Genomic DNA, 19933 nt, shown 5'->3' with positions numbered 1-19933 from the left:
AGGATGGGCACCCTCTCTACCACCACCACCTCGCCCACATTTTCACAATGAAGTCAGAAGTGAGCTCAGTAGGCGACTAACAAACAGATGGATTGGCCATGCAGGTCGTGATGATAGTGAACTTCTTTCTTGGCATTCACATTCCCCTGACTTCACACTTTGTGATTTTTGGGGGAGTGTTGAAGATAGTCTACGTGCCCCCCTTACCACCCACCATGCATGATCTACAACTACTCATCACCGAAACCAGTCAATCGTGAGATGCTACATTGTGTATGGCAGGAACTTGTCCACAGGCGCGATGCGTGCCAAGTGACAAAGAAGTCTCATACAGAACACCTCTGATGTGGATAACATTTTTGATGTTGTGCAACACGTTTTTTGAGTCTGTTTATATTGATACCAGTTTATGTATCTGAGTGTCATTAGGCTGGGTTCACACAGGGCGGAATTGTAGCAGAATTTCCGTGTGGAAAGTCCGCACCGCGATTCCGCCTGTGGATTCTAATCCCAGGATTAGCCAGCAAAGTGGACGAGATTTTGCAAAAACCTCATCCACACGCCGCGGCCAAGCTGCACGAAAACTGACATGCGGCGCGGAATTCAATTCCGCAGCATGTCAATTCTTTTGTCCTTTCCACAGTGGCCTTATTCCTCTCTATGGGGAGAGAAAGCTGCTGTGGAATGCTGATCGCAAAACGGCTCCAAAACCCGCGGCTAAAGGCCATGGGTTTTGAAGCTGCGCTTTTCCAGCAGGAATCTTGCGGTTTTTCGGTACGGCCATTCTGCGAGAATTCTGTTGGAATTCTGTCCCGTGTGACCCCCCCCCCCCCCAGCCTTAAAGGGGTTGTCCCGCGAAACAAAGTTGGGGTATACACTTCTGTATGGCCATATTAATGCACTTTGTAATGTACATTGTGCATTAATTATGAGCCATACAGAAGTTATTCACTTACCTGTTCCGTTGCTAGCGTCCTCGTCTCCATGGTGCCGTCTAATTTTCAGCGTCTAATCACCCGATTAGACGCGCTTGCGCAGTCTGGTCTTCTCCCTTCTGAATGGGGTTGCTCGTGCCAGAGAGCTGCTCCTCGTAGCTCCGCCCCGTCACGTGTGCCGATTCCAGCCAATCAGGAGGCTGGAATCGGCAATGGACCGCACAGAAGACCTGCGGTCCACCGAGGGTGAAGATCCCGGCGGCCATCTTCACAAGGTAAGTAAGAAGTCACCGGAGCGCGGGGATTCGGGTAAGTACTATCCGTTTTGTTTTTTTTTAAACCCCTGCATCGGGTTTGTCTCGCGCCGAACGGGGGGGCTATTGAAAAAAAAAACCGTTTCGGCGCGGGACAACCCCTTTAAACTTGAGTTATGAATGTTGCAAATCAGGAAGATCATTTATAATAACCCTGTATTTATTACATATTTCTCATTATTTCTCTTTTCTTCTTTTAACTTCGTTTTATTGGCATATTACAAGACAAATATTGCATGCATTTCTTTAGAAATACATCTACTATATTTATTTGTCTTACATCCAAAAAAGCTTAAAGTATTTCAACTTTTAATTTTTTTATAACTAATAAACAGTTGAAAATAATTAAAAAAAAAAAAGCAAACAACTTTTTAATATGCTTGGTTTGTTGTGTACTCATTTTCCTCCATTTCTTTCTTTTTTATCTCATATTTATTCAATTTATAAAGTGGAATGCGAGTTCATCCATAATCCTCAGACTTTTTCAAACTTATCAGGACATCCTCTATGCTGATATATCACCTTTTTGTATGGGATTATCATATCGACCAATTTCCTCCAGGATGAAACGGAAGGCGGTCCCACTGCCATCCAACTCATAGCTTCTCTCTTCTCTTTAATACAGGCAATGAAGGTTCTGTCTAAGAAGAAGTTAATGAGACAGGCTGGATTTCCACGTGAGTTTTGGATAAATTTTTTTTTTTGTATTCTATATACTATATTAATCGAAACTAGGTGGATGGGGTAAAAAAAACTAGGGGTGGGAAAGCAAATAAAGTGTATTTAATACAGTGTATTTGTTTGGAGTGTTCCCTTTATACCATGTTTACATTATTAGTGGTTTTTTTCACAATTTCAGTTAGAGGTCTTGGCCCTGTTTTCACAATGCGACAGAGATCCACATGGTTTCTCCACCCAAGCTCTGTTCTGGTGTTTCCCCCATTAGTTTCAATAAGGGAGAAAAAAACAACAACTTTCCCTATGATTGCCAAAAAATGTTTCTGTATCATCTGCGGCACCTCTGGCTCCAGCTGTTTTCAATTGAAAAAGAAATCTTCAAAATGTATCACTCCCCAGTTTAATAAGTGCTTGGCCCAGAGCAGAATATGACCACAATTATGGATGGTCTTACATAGGATAACTATCGTCCAAATAATTAGTCGATAGTGAATATAAACTACAGTTGTCCCATGTACGGCCACAGACAGGATGACTAGCGAGAATTTCTTCACTAATTGCTTTGTTTCAGCTAACCTAAAAAATAATTACTTTTTGATCAGTTATCGACCTGTCTAAACAGGCAATCGTCCCTCTTTAAATGATTAGCCCAGTGTTCGCTCTTTCTGTATGTAAAAGTACACAGGTTTAACCCTTTCCAATCCACTGTCTGACCTCTAAAGACATTATGATTTAAAGGGGTTGTCCCGCGCCGAAACGGGGTTTTTTTTTTTTTTTCTAACCCCCCCCCCCCGTTCGGCGCGAGACAACCCCGATGCAGGGGTTAAAAAAACAACCCGCACAGCGCTTACCTGAATCCCGGCGGTCCGGCGTCTTCATACTCACCTGCTGAAGATGGCCGCCGGGATCCTCTGTCTCCGTGGACCGCAGGGCTTCTGTGCGGTCCATTGCCGATTCCAGCCTCCTGATTGGCTGGAATCGGCACGTGACGGGGCGGAGCTACACGGAGCCGGCATTCTGCACGAGCGGCCCCATAGAAGACTGCAGAAGACCCGGACTGCGCAAGCGCGGCTAATTTGGCCATCGGAGGCCGAAAATTAGTCGGCTCCATGGGAACGAGGACGCTAGCAACGGAGCAGGTAAGTATAAAACTTTTTATAACTTCTGTATGGCTCATAATTAATGCACAATGTACATTACAAAGTGCATTAATATGGCCATACAGAAGTGTATAGACCCACCTGCTGCCGCGGGACAACCCCTTTAAGGCTGTACAGCTCCGACGTTGGAAGACATCTGTCGGGGGTTCTCTTACTGTATATTGCCAGCCTCTCTGCTGTCGGAGCCTATCCAACGGGTCACCTCATGCAGTACTGGCTTTAGCCAGCAGATAGGGCCGTTGTATAATGGCAGAAAGAGTAAGCCCCCTAGGGAAACCAGGATACAAATTGGATTGGAAAGGGTTAAAGTACTAAAGTTTAACAACTCAATGTAGTGACTATTTTTCAAGCAACTATTTAGCAATAGTTGTCCAATGTCAAGCCACCATAACATGCAAGCACCAGCTTGTTTCCTAAAGCAATCAAACTAGCTGAAAAGTAGATATAATAGAAGGCATAGTTGTACATGGGGGCAGATTTACTGTACAAAATACAACTGGCACAAGTTGCGCCCCAAAACTGGCTTACATACTTTGCACCACATTTACTATGCGCTTTTAGACACTTTCAGGCAGTTTTTTGGGGGCTAATCTAAAAAGAGATGTGGCTTTGTGAACATGATGCATGACCTAAATTGCCGCAAAATGCACCAAAACTAAGACCACTAATAGGTAGTATAAACTTAAACTAGACGGTCTTCATTTGATTTGGCACATTTTAAGACGGCCTGTCTTTTGTCCTGTCTAACTTTTAGGCAGTATTTAGTAAATGTGTCCCAATATGTGTACATTTATGACTCTGCATGCTTCTCTTTTTAGGTCGCCCACCTCCCAGAGGAACAAAAGTAGCAGCTGATGGTGGTTCACAAGCCAAGGGACCCATTGAGCGCGTCTACCAGGAAATTGCAATTTTGAAGAAACTTGACCATCCTAATGTTGTTAAGTTAATTGAGGTAATTTTGGTTAATTGTGTATGATATGATGTCATATTGCAGATTATGATACCTGCCTGTCATCTATTTTACTTTGAACTGTACTGCCGATTTTAGATGAAAAATTAGAAAAGTATGAAGCTGTGCTGGGTCAACAGTGAAGGTGGCTTAGTGCTCACCAGAGCGCTGCTGCCCACTCAATGTGCTGACTGCGGGGGCTTGGGCCCACCGATCTAATATTGATGGTCAATCCTAATGTTAGGCCATCAATATTTTAATGTCCTAGAAACTCCGTTTAATGGGATGTTCTGAATATGCTAGATACACATGGTAGGAGAGTTACACATGCATCCCATCCGAAGGAGAGAATTTATCACATGAAACCTCTTCATAACATTTTGCTGAACCCAAGCATTCATAGATTCGACAGCTCATAAGATTTCAGTCCTCTTTATCATTTGGCATGACAGAAGACTCTAATGATTCTTTTCATGATGAAATGTCTTAGAACCAGAGGATTTTGCTTTCCACCTATTACAAATGCCCGTGTCGATGGGGGCTGCAGTGCACATATTGCCCTTGCAGCACTGGAGGGCTTTTGGGGTTAATTAAAAATGCTTTTGAGACCACTACAGTAGATCCTACATCAGTTCCCTTGGAAACGTGCAAACTGGATGAGCTCTGTGCAAAATCTGAATAAGTGAAGCCTGATTAGCCTGGTTTTAACAGAGTTGTATATTCCCAAGTGCAATAGAACATTATAAATTATACTGCAGCCATGAAAAACCATCTCGCTGTTTAACACCGACATGTCGGCAACAATTCGCGGTTACTAAAAGGATCAAAAGAAGCTCATAACGGTGTCTGTAAAATAGAAAGGAAACAAAAGATCACTTGCTGCTAAATACGGAACAGCCAGGAAGTGTCCAAAGCCTCTTTCGCACTTTTCTTTTTCTCTGGGCGTTTCGGATGTACTGCCTCCCTTGGTGAACTATTTCTTATTGCTTTGCAGGAACAGGCTTAATTCCCAAAACAAACATTATAGGAAAGAAGTGTTTCCAAACGGCATGGAGACAAAAATGTGGTGCAAAAGGAATCTAAACTGTCTGTTTTGTTCTTCTTTTGGCATGCTCCTTGAAATGCATATTTTCTTGCTCCTTGCCTGCTGAGTGTCTGTTTTTTTTTTCCCTTGGTGTGATTCCAACATTTTGCCCTCTTTTGCTGATCCAATGAGGTGTGCCCTACTCTCAGCATCTTCTCACAGCATGATTTCTAACAAACTCCAGCTTCATCTCCCTTCTTTCTGCCCTCTATTCACTGAATTCCCCTTAGTTTATTTGGGGACAAAAGATGCTTCGAATGATAGCTATGCTTTAACCTTGCAGAACTGTTCTTTTGGGGAAAGGAAATTGCAGGTCTGTAGAAATTGCACCACCCAGTGATGGAATCCTGCCAAACAATTTCCCATATCTCCACTTCTTGGATCTGAGTGTGACACTAAAAGCAAATAAGCTATTAAAACCCACTAATTCATGCTGATTGACTGCAATAAGCCAAATGAAATCCTATCTATCTTAAAACACTAGTACTTCTCAATACATCATCCCGCCGCAATTATTGTATAGCTATAGTAAATACAAACACTGTGGATACAGTTACTAGTATTATGTAAATGCGCCAAACATTGTTACTTGGCAGATTAAACAGGTTTACAAACCTTTTGGTGTTTCCTTTTGCAATTTTAAGAAATACAAAGAAAGTTTGGATTTTTTTAGGATCTAATAATTGAATAAAGGGATATGTTCACTTATAGAGGTTTATCCGCATAAGCTATTGGGTTTTCATACAAGTAGAAACCCCTCGTATATCGCTAGAGCAACTTTTGTGCATTAAGAAGGGATATTGGAGTTAACTGTAATCGCACATGAATTTTCAAGTTGTGTTTACAGTTAGACTTTAACCATTTTACAACTGGGTCTGCACCAGTGCTTAGGTGTTCGTTTTCATTCTGGGAGTCGAATAGCTGCACTATTTTGTTCAGGGTTTCCTGCCACATATGCGCTGGAGGCTCTGAACGGGTGCTTCTGGCACAGATGTGAACATAGATTGCAGTCACATCCTACTTAGGCTAAAGGAATGTTATTTATGAGTTAATTTGCTGTAGATCACAGTCTTCAGATAGGTGATTTTTGTAGTTTTTTAATGTTTTTAATGCAACGGAAGTTAATTGCAACTGCATCTAACTGTATAGGCCTCCTTTTCTAGCGCTGTGTGTGTGTGTGTGTATGTATGTGTATAATTTCTTTTTGGTTGGAAGCAAGCCTCAACTGAACAACTTAAATGTACTCTGTAATTACAAATAAAAACCAACATCTTGCAAAACCAGGAGTCCACTGCTGGATTCACACAAGCGTTTTATTGGAGCAATTTTGCCATGATAGAAAACGCTGGCCGAAAATCGCGACCATCTGGATTCCAATGCATTTTTTCATCTCGGTGATTTTTCCGGTGCGTAAAATCGGCAGCCGGAAGAGATGGCACATACGGTGCGCATTCCGGACACTTTTAAGCCCGAACTGAAAAGATAGGTCTTGACCTATCTTTTGACGGAATATGCCGGCCGTTCCCATAGGCTCCCATCGGAACCTATGAAACCCATTAGAAAAGGAAGGGGAGTGAGTTTAGCAGCAGCTCACGTTGCTAAATTCCCTCCCCCTCCCATAGGGAGGGGAGGGACTAGCTCTGTTAAGCTTCTCCCCCCTCCCATTGCCGGCAGCTTGAGAAGCTGTTTGATCATCTTTATTTCTTCAGACCCAGAGAGTTGTTTTAAGGGGTTAATAGTGTACAAGCATATAAACTGTGGTATTAAAGTGTCAGTGTTATAGATTAAAAAAAAAAACAGCCAATCAGGTTTTAATATATAGCGTTTGTTTTGTAAAATGCAGCAGTTCTGGATTGGTGCCACATGCAGCGCACACACCTTTACACATAAGTCCTCCGTTTGCCTCCCCAGAACATTTGTAATATATATGCTGAAAAATGACAATATTGTACAACACAAGTAGACAGCAAATAGCTTTGTGGTTAGTGTTCCCCTAAAGGCCCCTTTACGCAGGCAAGTTCTTGCTACAAATTGTTTCCAACTGTTAAAAATGATTGGTTTAAACAAATGAACAATATCAATTTATAAATATTTTATTTTGCAGAAGAATCATAAGATTTAGATGTTTTTCTGCTTTTTCATTAGTTTACCACTTTACGCTTTGCTCATTTTAAACCCGGGTCTTTGTATTAAGACTTCAATCATCTAGATCTTTTACAAAGTCTACCAAATTATGTCCCAGTTTTTTGCAGAGCCTAATAATGTTCTTGAGGTTGGACCTGGAGCGCAATTTGCCCTTTTGTAAACATTTCAGATTGTTGTTCGCTGATACATTCACCGTTGCGGAGGATGTGTCAGCCACTGCTCTCATGATTAAAAGAAAGAAGATAAATGACATTCTCAGGCAGCAGCGCTTAACTCAGATTGGCTGCTGACTTGGCGGCTGAGATGGAAAACATAAATGGCTGATCTAAAGCAAAGCAGTCCTGATGTAATTAATTGTTTCAGCCACCGTGGATCAAAAGAATGTCTCATGTTTCTATGCTTACATTTGTCTATATATTTTTATGGGGGAGGGGATTCCGCAAATCAAATCCGCCCGTGGACATTGGGCCTAAATCTGACAGAGTATACCCTATCCTGCTTTATGTCACATGTGAGTAACGCTCTGAACCCCTGGTATAAATTAACCCTTCTGCTACCATTCTGTATATCCCAAGAGATTGTGGCATTAAATATTTAATTCTCCTGGTACTAAAGTTAGAGTACTCTACAACACTTGGTTATTCCCATTAACCCCTCTATACACAAGCAAGGGTAACGATTGAATAGCCTTTAAGCCAAGAGTTTAGCGGTCAAAGACTGCACTGCTGCCAGACCAGACCAGACCAGACCTGCAGGCTTGGTGAATGGAGTGCCTGTAAGGCTTGCCTCACGGCTGGCAGGCCACATGCTATAAGGTGCAGGCTGGATTCGGCCCGCGGGCCTTGTGTTTGACATGTGTGCCTTAACAACCTAGATTACCAAGCTTTTTATAAATAAGCTCCATAGGATTCTAGAAATTTTTATCATCAGCACTTAAGCCCTTTCAGACCACCAGCAATGTTTAGCATTAAACTTTAATCCACCCTCCATTGTTCTCTGAGACTTTTATTGACAAGTATGTCTTTTTTTTCTTTGCCCACTTTTCCTCCCCTCTTCTAGCCCAACTATATCGTATGATGAGATCCACCACATTGTGGGGAAGTAATGAATCATTGTTTGCGTCGGCCAGCTTGTATAAATTCAGTAGTCGTTCAGTATCTGCTGTGGTTTCCTACATATACAACATAAGGCAAATATTTCTTTTTACAGAACTGTGTTTATTCATGATAAAGAGCTTATTGTCCTCATAAAGGGCAGCGATTGCTCAATGCTCATCTCATTTTCGAGCCAGTAAGTGCAATACCTGTGCCTGTATTTGTGTTAAAATAGCTGTGTAATATTTGCTGGCATGAATATGTTCACTATATTCCTTTTATGTCCCCTGGCTGTATTCTGACTACCTCTCCTCTTCTGTTGATAGGTGCTGGATGACCCCAGTGAGGACCATCTGTACATGGGTAGGGAAACATCAGCTTATTTTAAACACCATAACCATTTATGCTTTAGAGCAGTGCAAAATGTTCCCATCAATGTAATATATGATTCTGTGTCCAATTTCAAGTTATATGATTCAAGCAAATTTTCTACTTGTAAGCCTGTTTGATGACCATAAGAAAGTATCATGCGGAAACTTGGGCTCCTCCTCTCGTGCTGTGGTATTTTATGGCCGAGATCTATATTCATATCCATTCCCAGTTGTTCTCAGGCTTTCTCAGACAACATTCTTACTGCTTGCATAAATATTCTTGTTCACAGTTGGAAAAAAATAATTCTTGTTGAGGCGGGCTGCTTAGGGAGGCAGGCTAGTATGAAAGGCCTATAAGCGACCCCGGTTTTATGAGCCCATCACCTTAGTTTATGGGATTCGTAGGGTTTGACAGGTTTCCTTTAATTGTTGTTTAAAGCGAGTTATTCATCTTTTTTTTTGAATAAACTTTTATTGACTTTTTCAAATATTATACAAACAGAATTCGCAGTATTGGCATCTGGAGATCATCTAGAGTCTCAATAACCCCCACGAAATTATACTTTAACACAATCCTGGAATAAAACTATACTAGCCTTCCATCTGGGTTAATATTCTTTTTTCATGAAGGCTAGGGGGTCTATGGTAAAATAAATGTCATTTATACATTATATATGTACAGATGTTTTTTCATAGTGCTTTTTATGCATAAATGTTTGGGTCATATCCCAGGACACCGGAACTTGTTGCAAGCGTTCATGTCTGATTTGGTTGTGCACAAAATCTGTTCCACTCTTCTATATTTAAAGGGGTTGTACCAAAATCAGCTTTTATCACCTTTCCATAGCATAGGTGGTAAAAGTCTGATTGGTGGGGATCTTGTTGCTGAGACCCCCACCGATCTCAAATGGGGCCCCGTGTCCCCACTGCACCTCCTACGGTGAGAAGATCTAATGGACTGGCAGTTACGTATGCACCCTACAATGCATTTTTAATGGGACTTCTGGAGATAGCCGAATGTTTGTACTCCTCTATTTCCATCTGCCTCATTGAAATGAATGGAGTCGTGCTGCTCCAATCAGCGAGTGGGTGCAGAGAGCCTACAGTGATGAGAAGAGTGGAACATGAGACCTTCATTCTTGGTAAGACCCCTCCCCCCCCCCCTACCGATCAGACTCTTACTACCTATCCGATGGATGGATGATAAAAGCTGATTTTGAAACAACCCCTTTAATTTACCGTATCTTTAAAAGAAAAAAAAATCTACTGCCACTCTATAACCAATAGATAATTCTAAACACATGTGAGTTTAACTATTACTATTACTTGTACGTGCGTACAGAATCCCAGGAAGGGGTGAGGTAGAGAGCCAGAGGAGGAATAGTGTTAGATAAAGAGGAAGAAAAGAGGCAGAGAAGAGAGAGAATACACAGTCGCCCTTGTGATCTTTTATTATGTCCGGCTGCTAGGATTTCCAATTACTAAACTGCATACTTGCTTATATGAAATATGTAATAATACCAGCTTTATATGTTTTCTTTTCCAGTGTTTGAACTGGTTAATCGGGGGTAAGTGTGCGAATAAGTTCACAGTTGAAATTAACAATTAATTTGTTTTGTTAACGTTACTTAACAGGGTTTTCTAGGACTATACTTATCATGACCTACCCTCAAGGTAGGTCATCAATGTCAGACCCTGATCAGCAGGGTCTGTAGTTTAAGTTCGGGTGACTGCTGTAGCTGCTTCACAGGCCTGTGATGTAACCTACATTGAGCACATGGCCTGAGATCAGCTCAGTTTTTGCCAAGTGAATGGGCTTGAGCTGCAATACCAGACACAGCCACTATACAATATACAGTGCTGTACCTGGTTTGGACTGAAATATTTCTAGCTTATCCTGAGCAGTGTAGTACTGGAAAGCCATTTTGAAGCGGATGTAACTATTTTTTTTAACTGATAGCCCTCAGAAAAAAACTTTTTCTAAAATATCTTAAAATTTAGGGTTTTTTTTAATGGCGTGTACAAACAATGTACCGTGTGCAATTGACCTGACTCTTTGCAGGAGCCGTGTTCAAACTTTCCATCAAAGATTCCCCAGCATGCCTAGCTTTACTCTCACAACCCCTCTCATGGTTCTAACATTGTATGCCACGAGAGGGACTATGAGATTGTACAGAGTTGTAAGGATTAGAATAATCGGTAACAGGATTTTGTTATGCACCCCTCACGCCCAATAATTAATGGATGATCTTATTAAGTGCACCATTTGCATGTTGGGAAATAGCATTTCGTCTCTATAAGATATGACCGAGAAGCCCTGGAGGTTTTATAAGCATGTGTGCAACATGGAGCTAGATGATCAACCCTACATCATCCATTCAGCCCCTGAACACAGAATGTGTGTTAATTTCTACTTGTTTTTAATTGTCCCATAAAGTAGGTAATTTGTTCTTTAAAACCCTGATGACTGTCCGTTGGTTGCGGACGTTTCACTGTCCTCGCACATGACAGCCGTCACCAGTTACAAGGAGATCACAGATAACGAGTAGGCTGTGCTCTTCTACATGAGAGCAACAAGAAAGTGTATGCAACATGTTCTTATGGGAAGTCTGCAGCTGTACATCAACTATTTTGCATACTCTGCATTGGAGATGTGTGACATAAAGTAGTGATCATGAGGGACAAGATTTGTCTGAATTTTCATTGAGCGACACTACAATCACTCCAGCATTAAGTAGACACTTGCACGGAGCAATTGGTTGCATTCATCCGCTCAGCAAATGGAGATAAAATAGAATTTAGATTTAGTGGTTTTTTAGAAGAATTACAGGAGAAAGAGGATTGAATTGCTAAGAAGCCTCATTAATTCAATCAATCATCTTTTTCCTGCATCGTTGGCATTATAAGATTGCAGTGAGAAAGCTCTTATATGTGGAGCAATCACTAATGAGTTATGTCTGAGTTCCCAATTATAAATACAGCATGTAATATACGCCAGACTTGTACAATATTAGGAATGTAATGTATTTCAGATGTTACTCCAGTAAAGGTATGATTGTTCTCAATAGGAGAACAATCACCTTTTGTTCTACTGGCTAATACGGTCCCAGAATTTTTTTTCTTTCTAGCAAATTGAGTAAAGCTGAACTCGTGCTTCAAATATGAGTAGAATTGCAATATTTGGCATGTCTTTCTGACAAGCTCCGAATGAAGGTGCCTGCACATGCTACGGATGATCCACCATAACCACTAATTGCTGGGCTGCACATAGACTCACTATTGTTTCAAGTCCAGATGTAGCCCTGCTATTAGTGGTGACCTCATGCAGTTACCGTAGATCATCCACCATATGTATGGACACCGCAAAGCTCTGGGCTACACATGCTACAAAGTGATTTTTAACTGTTGAGTGACAGCTGCAGTACACAACTCAATGGACTGGAGCTGTAGTTAGTTAAAATCAGTGAGTAGTGTTACAAAGTTTGTGTAGCTTAAAGGTTGGGTCTTATGCCGCAGTAAATTACATGCAACCCTGACCCATGTCAAGTTATGCTGCAGATTTCACTGCAAATTCATTTGAAGGGGTGACGTAAGAGCCAGATCTGCACCAAAATCCACATTTAAGACACGTGCATTCCGATGTGGAGTTATGGTAAAATGTGCAGCAGATTTTGCACTGCGTAAATTACGTCCCGTGTGGATGTACCCAAAAGGGAACTTGTCAGCAATTCCTTGCTGACTGAACCACTTACAGCATGAAATACTGAGAGGCTTTCTCATTAGGCCTAATTCCCACAGGCAGTGTTGCCCCGCAGCTATTAGGTTCTATTGAACCTAATAGCGCAATGTTCACAGTGCGGAATTTCGCCCCGTGAAATAACCCATGATCATGACTGGTGTTGCACATGTTTTGTCAGAGTAAGGCTTTATTTCCATGAGCGCATATTGGCCGCCGTTTTCATGGCCAGCCAATATACACTACGTTGGGAGAGAAAAATCTGGTGAACGGGCGCAAAAATCAAATGTTTGTGTGCCGGTTCAGACGGCCTGGGGCCCGGCACATATGCATAGAGCTCACCAGGCCATCGCCCATTTCCCCTCACTCCATCACAGGCTCACCTCTCGTCTCCTCCCCGCTCATTCTTTGGATTCGGAGGGGATGGGGTGGAGCTAAGCGCTGGTACACCCCACCCCCTCCCATTGATGGCTATGGACAAGGGGCAGGGACAAGGGCAGGAGCTTAGCTCCACCCACGCCCAACCCCTTGTTCATAGCCATCAATGGGAGGAGGTGGGGTAGACCAGCACTTAGCTCCGCCCCATCCCATTGTACAGAATGAGTGGGGAGGAACAAAGTGTCCGTCCGTCCGTCTCCCGTCTCCCATGCCCCCCCCCCCCGCTCCCCGAGAATCCATGAAAACTGCTGGCCGATATACGCTCGTGGGAAAGAGCCCTAATGGCTTATTCCCACAAGTGTTTTCACGGCCGGTCGATATACACTCCTGTCTGAGCTGTCTTTCCCCTTACCTCTCCCTCGCTGGCTCTCTGCCTCTCCCCTCAAGCTGTTTGCAATGGAAGGGGGTGGGACAGGGGCGGAGCTAATCTCCTGCACCTTGTCCGCAGCCAGCAATGCTCCTATTGCAAGCAGCCGGAGGGGAGAGGGGGAAATAAGGGGGAAGACAGCTCAGATGGGAGCATATAGCGGTCGGCTGTGAAAACGCCAGCCGTTATACGATCATGGGAATAAGCCCTAAGATGAGCCAAATTTAAGGAGAAGCAGCTGTGTTCTGCACATTTTGGTTTTCCCTAAAATGCTGCTGCGTAATGAGGGAGCCTGTTCATATTTCGTGTAGCCTGTGGTTCATGATGTTTTATACTATATCCCACATTGCCTTCCGAATCTCCACAAATAGGATTCGGACAGAAATCCCAGATGGAACTACACTCTTTCATTAGTCGAACTGAGACCCAAAATGAATGCCTATAGTTCCGTCCTCGTTCCATCCAGAGACCCAAACCCTAACTCTTAAAGAGAACCTGTCAGGTAAGCCGTGCAGGTTGTGCGCAGCAGGGCACAGTGAGATGCACTGTTTTCAGTTGGGTGCCACTTATACTGATCGGATTGGTGGTTTTACAAATCTTACTTTTGGAACTTTACATGGCTAAACCAGAGATAAGTTCATGAAGCTCATGACGCAGGTATAACAGAGTCGCTCCGTATCTATTACCAGCCACATACCAGCAAACACACGATTGAAGACAACACACTTCTGGTCTTGGAGAATTTGGCCACAGCAGCCATTTTCTTACTAACAAATTTACATAAATTAACCCAAATTAACCATCAACATTAATTATTCTTCACCTCCAACACAAGGTGAGGTCCTTGGATCCCTGACATCTGTCACCTCACCATTTTAAAGGAGCCGCCTCCAACCAACTCAGACCCACTAGCCCTTACAAGGCTAGACACACCACCATCAAAAACCGGGGAAGATGGTGGCTCTCTACTCCTTGCCCCCCCCAATCAATTTTGTGACCAACTACAAGGACCCCCACCCACCACTGCTGCCATGACAATGTTACTAATACCTACCCACTCACCCCATTCAGCTACTTCTATAATTCTTTAAATGACCACCCTCACCTACAACATCCATAGGGTGAGACTTGCTTCTTCTCTTCATGCGATCTCTTTACCACTGATGTCACTAACGGTTCTTTGCGCACTTTTTAGCCCCACCTTTTCCTTCGTAATAACTCCGCCTTGTGGAGTTATTACTTGTGCCAGCCCCACCTTTTCATGTTACTGTTAACCCCTTACATTCCACTTCCCGGTTAATCCTGTCATGCCTGGGCCTGCACCCATGGCCCTGCAGGCTTCATTAAGGCTCTCACTTGCATATTCATAAATGCACACTCCTTCCACCCTCCTCCCTCCAAATGCTGGCTGGCAGGTCCTTCTGTATTACTATACACATAAGGAGACCTGCCAACCAGCATCTAGATGGAGGGCAGAGGGAGGATGCATTTATGAATATGCATGAGCTTTATTGAACTCCTCTCCAGTTCAGCCACGCAAGGTTTTAAAACTAAGATTTGCAAAACCACTAAACTGATCAGTATAAGTGACGCTCACTGAAATCTATGTGTCTATCACTATACTGTGCTGTCCACCATCCGGCCAGTTTACAGGCTCTGACAGATTCCCTATAATTGACAGATATGTCAGGTATTTAACAGTTTGATTGGAAATAAGACAAGTATTGAGTCATCAAAGCATTCAGAGCTTAACGATTGCTGATCTGCATACATTTGCTAGCCTTAATAATGCTAGGTAATAAATTGTGATTCTGATATTTTATTGTTTAGCCCTGTTATGGATATTCCCACCACCACACCGCTAACAGAAGACCGGGCACGTTTTTACTTCCATGATCTCATTAAAGGAATTGAGTATTGTGAGTTTTTGTTTCCTTGTTTTCACTCTGCAGGAAGTAGGATTCTCAGGCTTTCTCTATATATTCTGGCAGTTGTTTTTACATAAAACATGACCTGTAAATCCCCGAGCTCCACATGTCTTTTATCCATAGTGGTGCTCAGAGCCACTCTAAAAGATGAATCTTTATCTTGCTTCTATGTCCTTCTCTCTATACATCATATGACAAGATACATATACACAGTTCAGTATAGACTTTCTAATATTGGGATTCGGGGTTTATGTGGCATTTTATTATCCCTATGACAAAAGTTTTGATCATAAACGTAATGGGTCAGTGCGGATTGAGCAGGTCATATGATGCCCAGTGTTCCATTGGTGGGTACGTTATACATTTAAATTGGTAGAAAGCAACAGTTTACATGTTAGACGCGGTCTGTTTTGTTCTTATCTTGCAGTGCATTATCAGAAAATCATACATCGTGACATCAAACCGTCTAATCTCTTAGTGGGTGAAGATGGTCACATTAAGATTGCTGACTTTGGAGTCAGTAACCAGTTTGAGGGAACGGATGCCTTCTTGTCTAACACAGTGGGTACGCCAGCTTTCATGGCTCCTGAGACCCTCTCTGAAACACGCAAAATATTTTCTGGAAAGGTAAATTAAAAATGTTGGGCAGTGTACACAGATAAACCGTACATGTTTGTGTTCAGAATCTGATGTGATTTTAGTTTAAAAGGGGTGTTCCCGTCTCGGCTTTTCGTAGCAGAGATGGGGAATCGCTGCCATGTTACTTGCCACATTACTAGAGCTACGGAAACCTTGTAGCACAGCATGTTATGCTGTATACTTGACTTCCTTTCACGTCAATAAGGGCTACGGAAGCGAAACTCTGCTCTTTACAACAGGTGGTCAGCACCTGCGTCCTTATAGGAGGATAAAGTTTACCTGAGTTTTCAACAAGTCTTCTTCTAAGATACATCAGGTTCTCCTTAACCGCTCCTGTTTCATGTCTGGAAGTTTTGATTTTCAGATGGTCTTTCCCATTTTTCTACAGTTTGCAATCCAGTTTCAGGGTACATTTAGCAAGCCTAGTATTTTGCCAGTATTTCTCCATGCAGAATCCCGCAGCGGGTCCCTCCTTTCCCGTAGACATGGGGCCAAAAAGAAGACTAAACTTACCTGTCTGGACCCTGCGGATCTTCCCTCCGCCACGGCCGGATCTTCTTTCTTCAGCCTGGCGGATGTGCTTGGCACGCCAGCACTCCATTTTTTTTTTAACTCCTGCTCTCCCGCGCCGGAGAGCAGAAATTCAGGTGCGGGTGTGTCGCGGATCCGGACGGCTTTCATAGGCTTCAATAGAAGCCTGTGGGAGACCCGCACTAAAAATTGAGCATGCCGCGGGTGTTTTCCCCCACACGCAATCCGCGCCTCACGGGAAAATGACATCCGCAGGTATTTAACTACCTGCGGGTGTCCAATGCATCCCTATGGGGCGCCAATCACGCTGCGGGAAAAACGCTGCGGATTCTTAATTTTATTTTAGCAGTGGACATGAGGCCTTAGTGTCCTGTACTTCCTTGGGCTGACTTCTCATGCTGCACTGCACTGTCCATTCAGCAGGGAGGCAGCATCTGAATGCCCGACCCTCTGCTTTCCTATGATGATTCAGGCATTCAGAGACATTCTGGACAAATGGTTAGTAAATCCACTATAATACACACATACAGAGCTGTGACAGCAGGAAAAGCACAGATTGTGGACATCGTTATCACAAAGTCTGCAGATCTGTTATAGCCCACGTGGGAATTTGAATGGTAGTCGTCCCGTGTAAATGCATGCAGAGACTGCATGACTGAGTTTGATCTGTTCAGTCATTCAGTTTCTGCATGCAGAAAACTGAACTAGCCGTTCAGTGTAAACAGCAGTCGTTCAGCTCTGAACGACTGCCTGCTTACAGTGAATGGAGGCGGGCGGGGGGAGAACACTCCCAAGCCCACTCAGCCTCCATGCTGGTAGTGCTTTGAGCGATGCCAGTGATACTTGCTCCAGTGTAACAGCACAGGAGCGTGCATCGCTGGGACGGGCTGTTGGCATAGTTTGCCTGACAGCTCGTCCTATGTAAATGGGGCTTTAGCCTGCAGCCTTTGACTACACAGGAGCTATCTGTTAAGATGGCTCCTCCTCCTGTTGCTAAAGATATGTCCCTGTGACCTTGTTACTACAGAAGGTCTGTACCTAATGACAGACCTAATACAAATACGTTTAGGACAGTGCCCCGAGAATGTAATTAAATGAATACAGTAAAATTATTATACAAAAAACACATAAAAAATGACCTGTCATGATGATTTTATTAGCAATTTTTTAAAATTAAACGTGCCTTATGACTGTTTTACATCGGGAAGATCATTTGTAATAATCCTATAAATATATGTATATTGATATAACATAGATTTATATAATAAGACCCTATTAATGTCTGTCTGTCTCTGTAATATAGTGCCATACAGAGGCATCCTATAACTACATACAATGTATATAGCACGTTTTTAACACTATATGCAGGACGGCTCTACGACATCGGAGGCTATTCTGCATATGTATGTAACAGTATGCAGCACAGAGCCCCATCGCATGCTTGTTATAGATGCTTTCAGATATGACACATTTTGTATAACAAACCCAACCTGCTTGATATGTGCAGATATTTTACATGTTCTGCGTATGAAGCATTCAGGTAAGTTGCTATAGACACAGAATTCTATCCTATTGTGAGTAGTGCTAATGCCTGAACACGTTTGTTACCTTTTTCTACAGGCTCTGGATGTTTGGGCAATGGGAGTCACCCTGTACTGCTTTGTATTTGGTCAGGTATTTATTTACAGTATTGCCAGTTTATTATGTGTAATTGTTCATATTACATAAACTTCCAGGTGATCACACAGTAACATACGTGGCCCCTTCTATCCTTCTTCCAAGCTGATAGCATTATGAATAATGACTGGGATGTTAAATCCTATTCTAGTGACCCTTACTACTGAGGAATACAAGATACGGTTCTCGTAGAAGATATATATTAGCAACTAGGTCCTAATAATCACTCTATATATACACACATAATGCTGTGCACTGAGAACACAATAAGAATGGAATTAAATTAAACTGTGCAGCCAAAAAAAAGCTAAAGAGGAAAAAAAGTAATAAAACTTTGTACTTCACTATCAGCTACTTAATATTAGACAACTTTTCTCCTGGATGTAACAGTGATTGCTGCACTTCCACTCTCATTTACAGCAAAAACGTGTAAATCTTAAAGAAGTCCTCTGAATCTGGCGATCTCGTGTATACAGGGACCTTCTAGTGCAAGGAGAATAAGCCACTGTTACAGAGATTTATACCCCTGTGCCCGGTGTAATGTTAAATACTCTTGTAGCAAAAAGACAAAAGTATGATGGAGGCGATACCTGTGTTGGCTAACCAGGAAAATTTTATATACACAAGCTTTCAAGTCTACTTAAAGCATCTATCTGTTCCTGCATAAACAAAGATGGCCGCACCGCTTCTCTGACTACTTGATGCACAGCGATAATTGTTCCTGTGTTCCAGCCTGCCCGCCTCTATTCACAGTAAACAGATAGTCACAGACATAAGTGAACAACTTGCAACGCGGGCAATGCAGTGAACGCTTTCAATAGACTACTATGGAAAGCGCAGCCCGACGTCCACGAGTGGAGAATCATAGCGATTCTCCGCTCGCAGGATTTAAATTGCAGCATGCTGTGATTCTCAGCGGTGAGCCTATCTGTCAGACAAGCTCAGTGCGGAGAACAGTCAGCTCTCCCTTGCTCCTCAGCGGCAGAGATCCGCCGCGGGATATCGCTACGCCCGTGTACAGGCAGCCTTACATTGGGGCCAATAAGCCGTTCAGTTTTCTGCATGCAGAAACTGAATGAACTGGAAGCGAACAAATTCTCGTTCGTTGTTCAGTTGGAACATGCATTTACATCGAACGATATTGTTCACATTCCTGCTAGATGCAAAAATCGCCCTGCGTCAAATGACCCCGAGACACTACATGTTGATCTGACTGCCCAGTGCTGCTCACATGGGCAAGACTGGCCAGTCGAAGCAGTGTTTGTAGTGTCTTAGACTGAGGATGCGTGCTAATACACAGTACACATCAGGTACTCTGAGAAGCTTGTGTAGCCATCTTTGTCCAGGACCAGAGGGTTGCTTTAAGGTATCTTTATCAGGCTATCTTATCTACGTAGAGGCCTTAACTGGCCGGAAAAGCTTACATCTATAACTATAAGGTATCACCTCCATAATACTTATTGTCTATTTTAGGCCTCCTGTCCACAGGGATTCTTCATTGTGTTATCTGCGGCAATAATCCGCATGCAGATAATGCATGAAATGCTTTCCATAGGATAAATATGGAAAGCACAGCCCGATGTAGACTAGCAGAAATCCACAGCGATTTTAACCCCTTCATGACATGGCCTATTTTGGGCTTAAGGACGCAACAATTTTTGGCGGATTTTCTTCTCCGTTTATCAAAAGTCATAACTTTTTTATTTTTCCGTCGACGCGGCTGTGTAAGGGCTTGTTTTTTGCGTGGCAAACTGTAGTTTTTATCGGCATCATTTTTGGGTACATTTGACTATATTGTAAAACTTTTTTTTTTTTATGATAGCAGGGAGAGAAAACGCATCAATTCTGCCATAGATTTTTTTTTTTACAGCGTTAATCATGCAGCAT

The 19933-nt window shown here is 42.7% G+C and overlaps 1 protein-coding gene across 3 annotated transcripts in view; it reads left to right on the top strand.

Annotated features, from left to right (window-relative positions):
- Nucleotides 1–19933, top strand: part of CAMKK2 (calcium/calmodulin dependent protein kinase kinase 2) — a 64090-nt gene that overhangs the window by 32145 nt on the left and 12012 nt on the right. For all 3 annotated transcript variants that reach the window (XM_066603274.1, XM_066603276.1, XM_066603275.1), the window contains exons 5-11: nucleotides 1875–1926; nucleotides 3906–4039; nucleotides 8686–8722; nucleotides 10277–10298; nucleotides 15102–15190; nucleotides 15627–15826; nucleotides 17990–18043. In XM_066603274.1, coding sequence (XP_066459371.1) covers nucleotides 1875–1926; nucleotides 3906–4039; nucleotides 8686–8722; nucleotides 10277–10298; nucleotides 15102–15190; nucleotides 15627–15826; nucleotides 17990–18043 — 588 coding nt within the window. The remainder of the gene's footprint in view (nucleotides 1–1874; nucleotides 1927–3905; nucleotides 4040–8685; nucleotides 8723–10276; nucleotides 10299–15101; nucleotides 15191–15626; nucleotides 15827–17989; nucleotides 18044–19933) is intronic.

The sequence above is a fragment of the Eleutherodactylus coqui genome, chromosome 5 (assembly GCF_035609145.1).
Source record: "Eleutherodactylus coqui strain aEleCoq1 chromosome 5, aEleCoq1.hap1, whole genome shotgun sequence".
NCBI lineage: Eukaryota > Metazoa > Chordata > Amphibia > Anura > Eleutherodactylidae > Eleutherodactylus > Eleutherodactylus coqui.
This window is presented reverse-complemented; position numbering and strand designations above follow the sequence as displayed.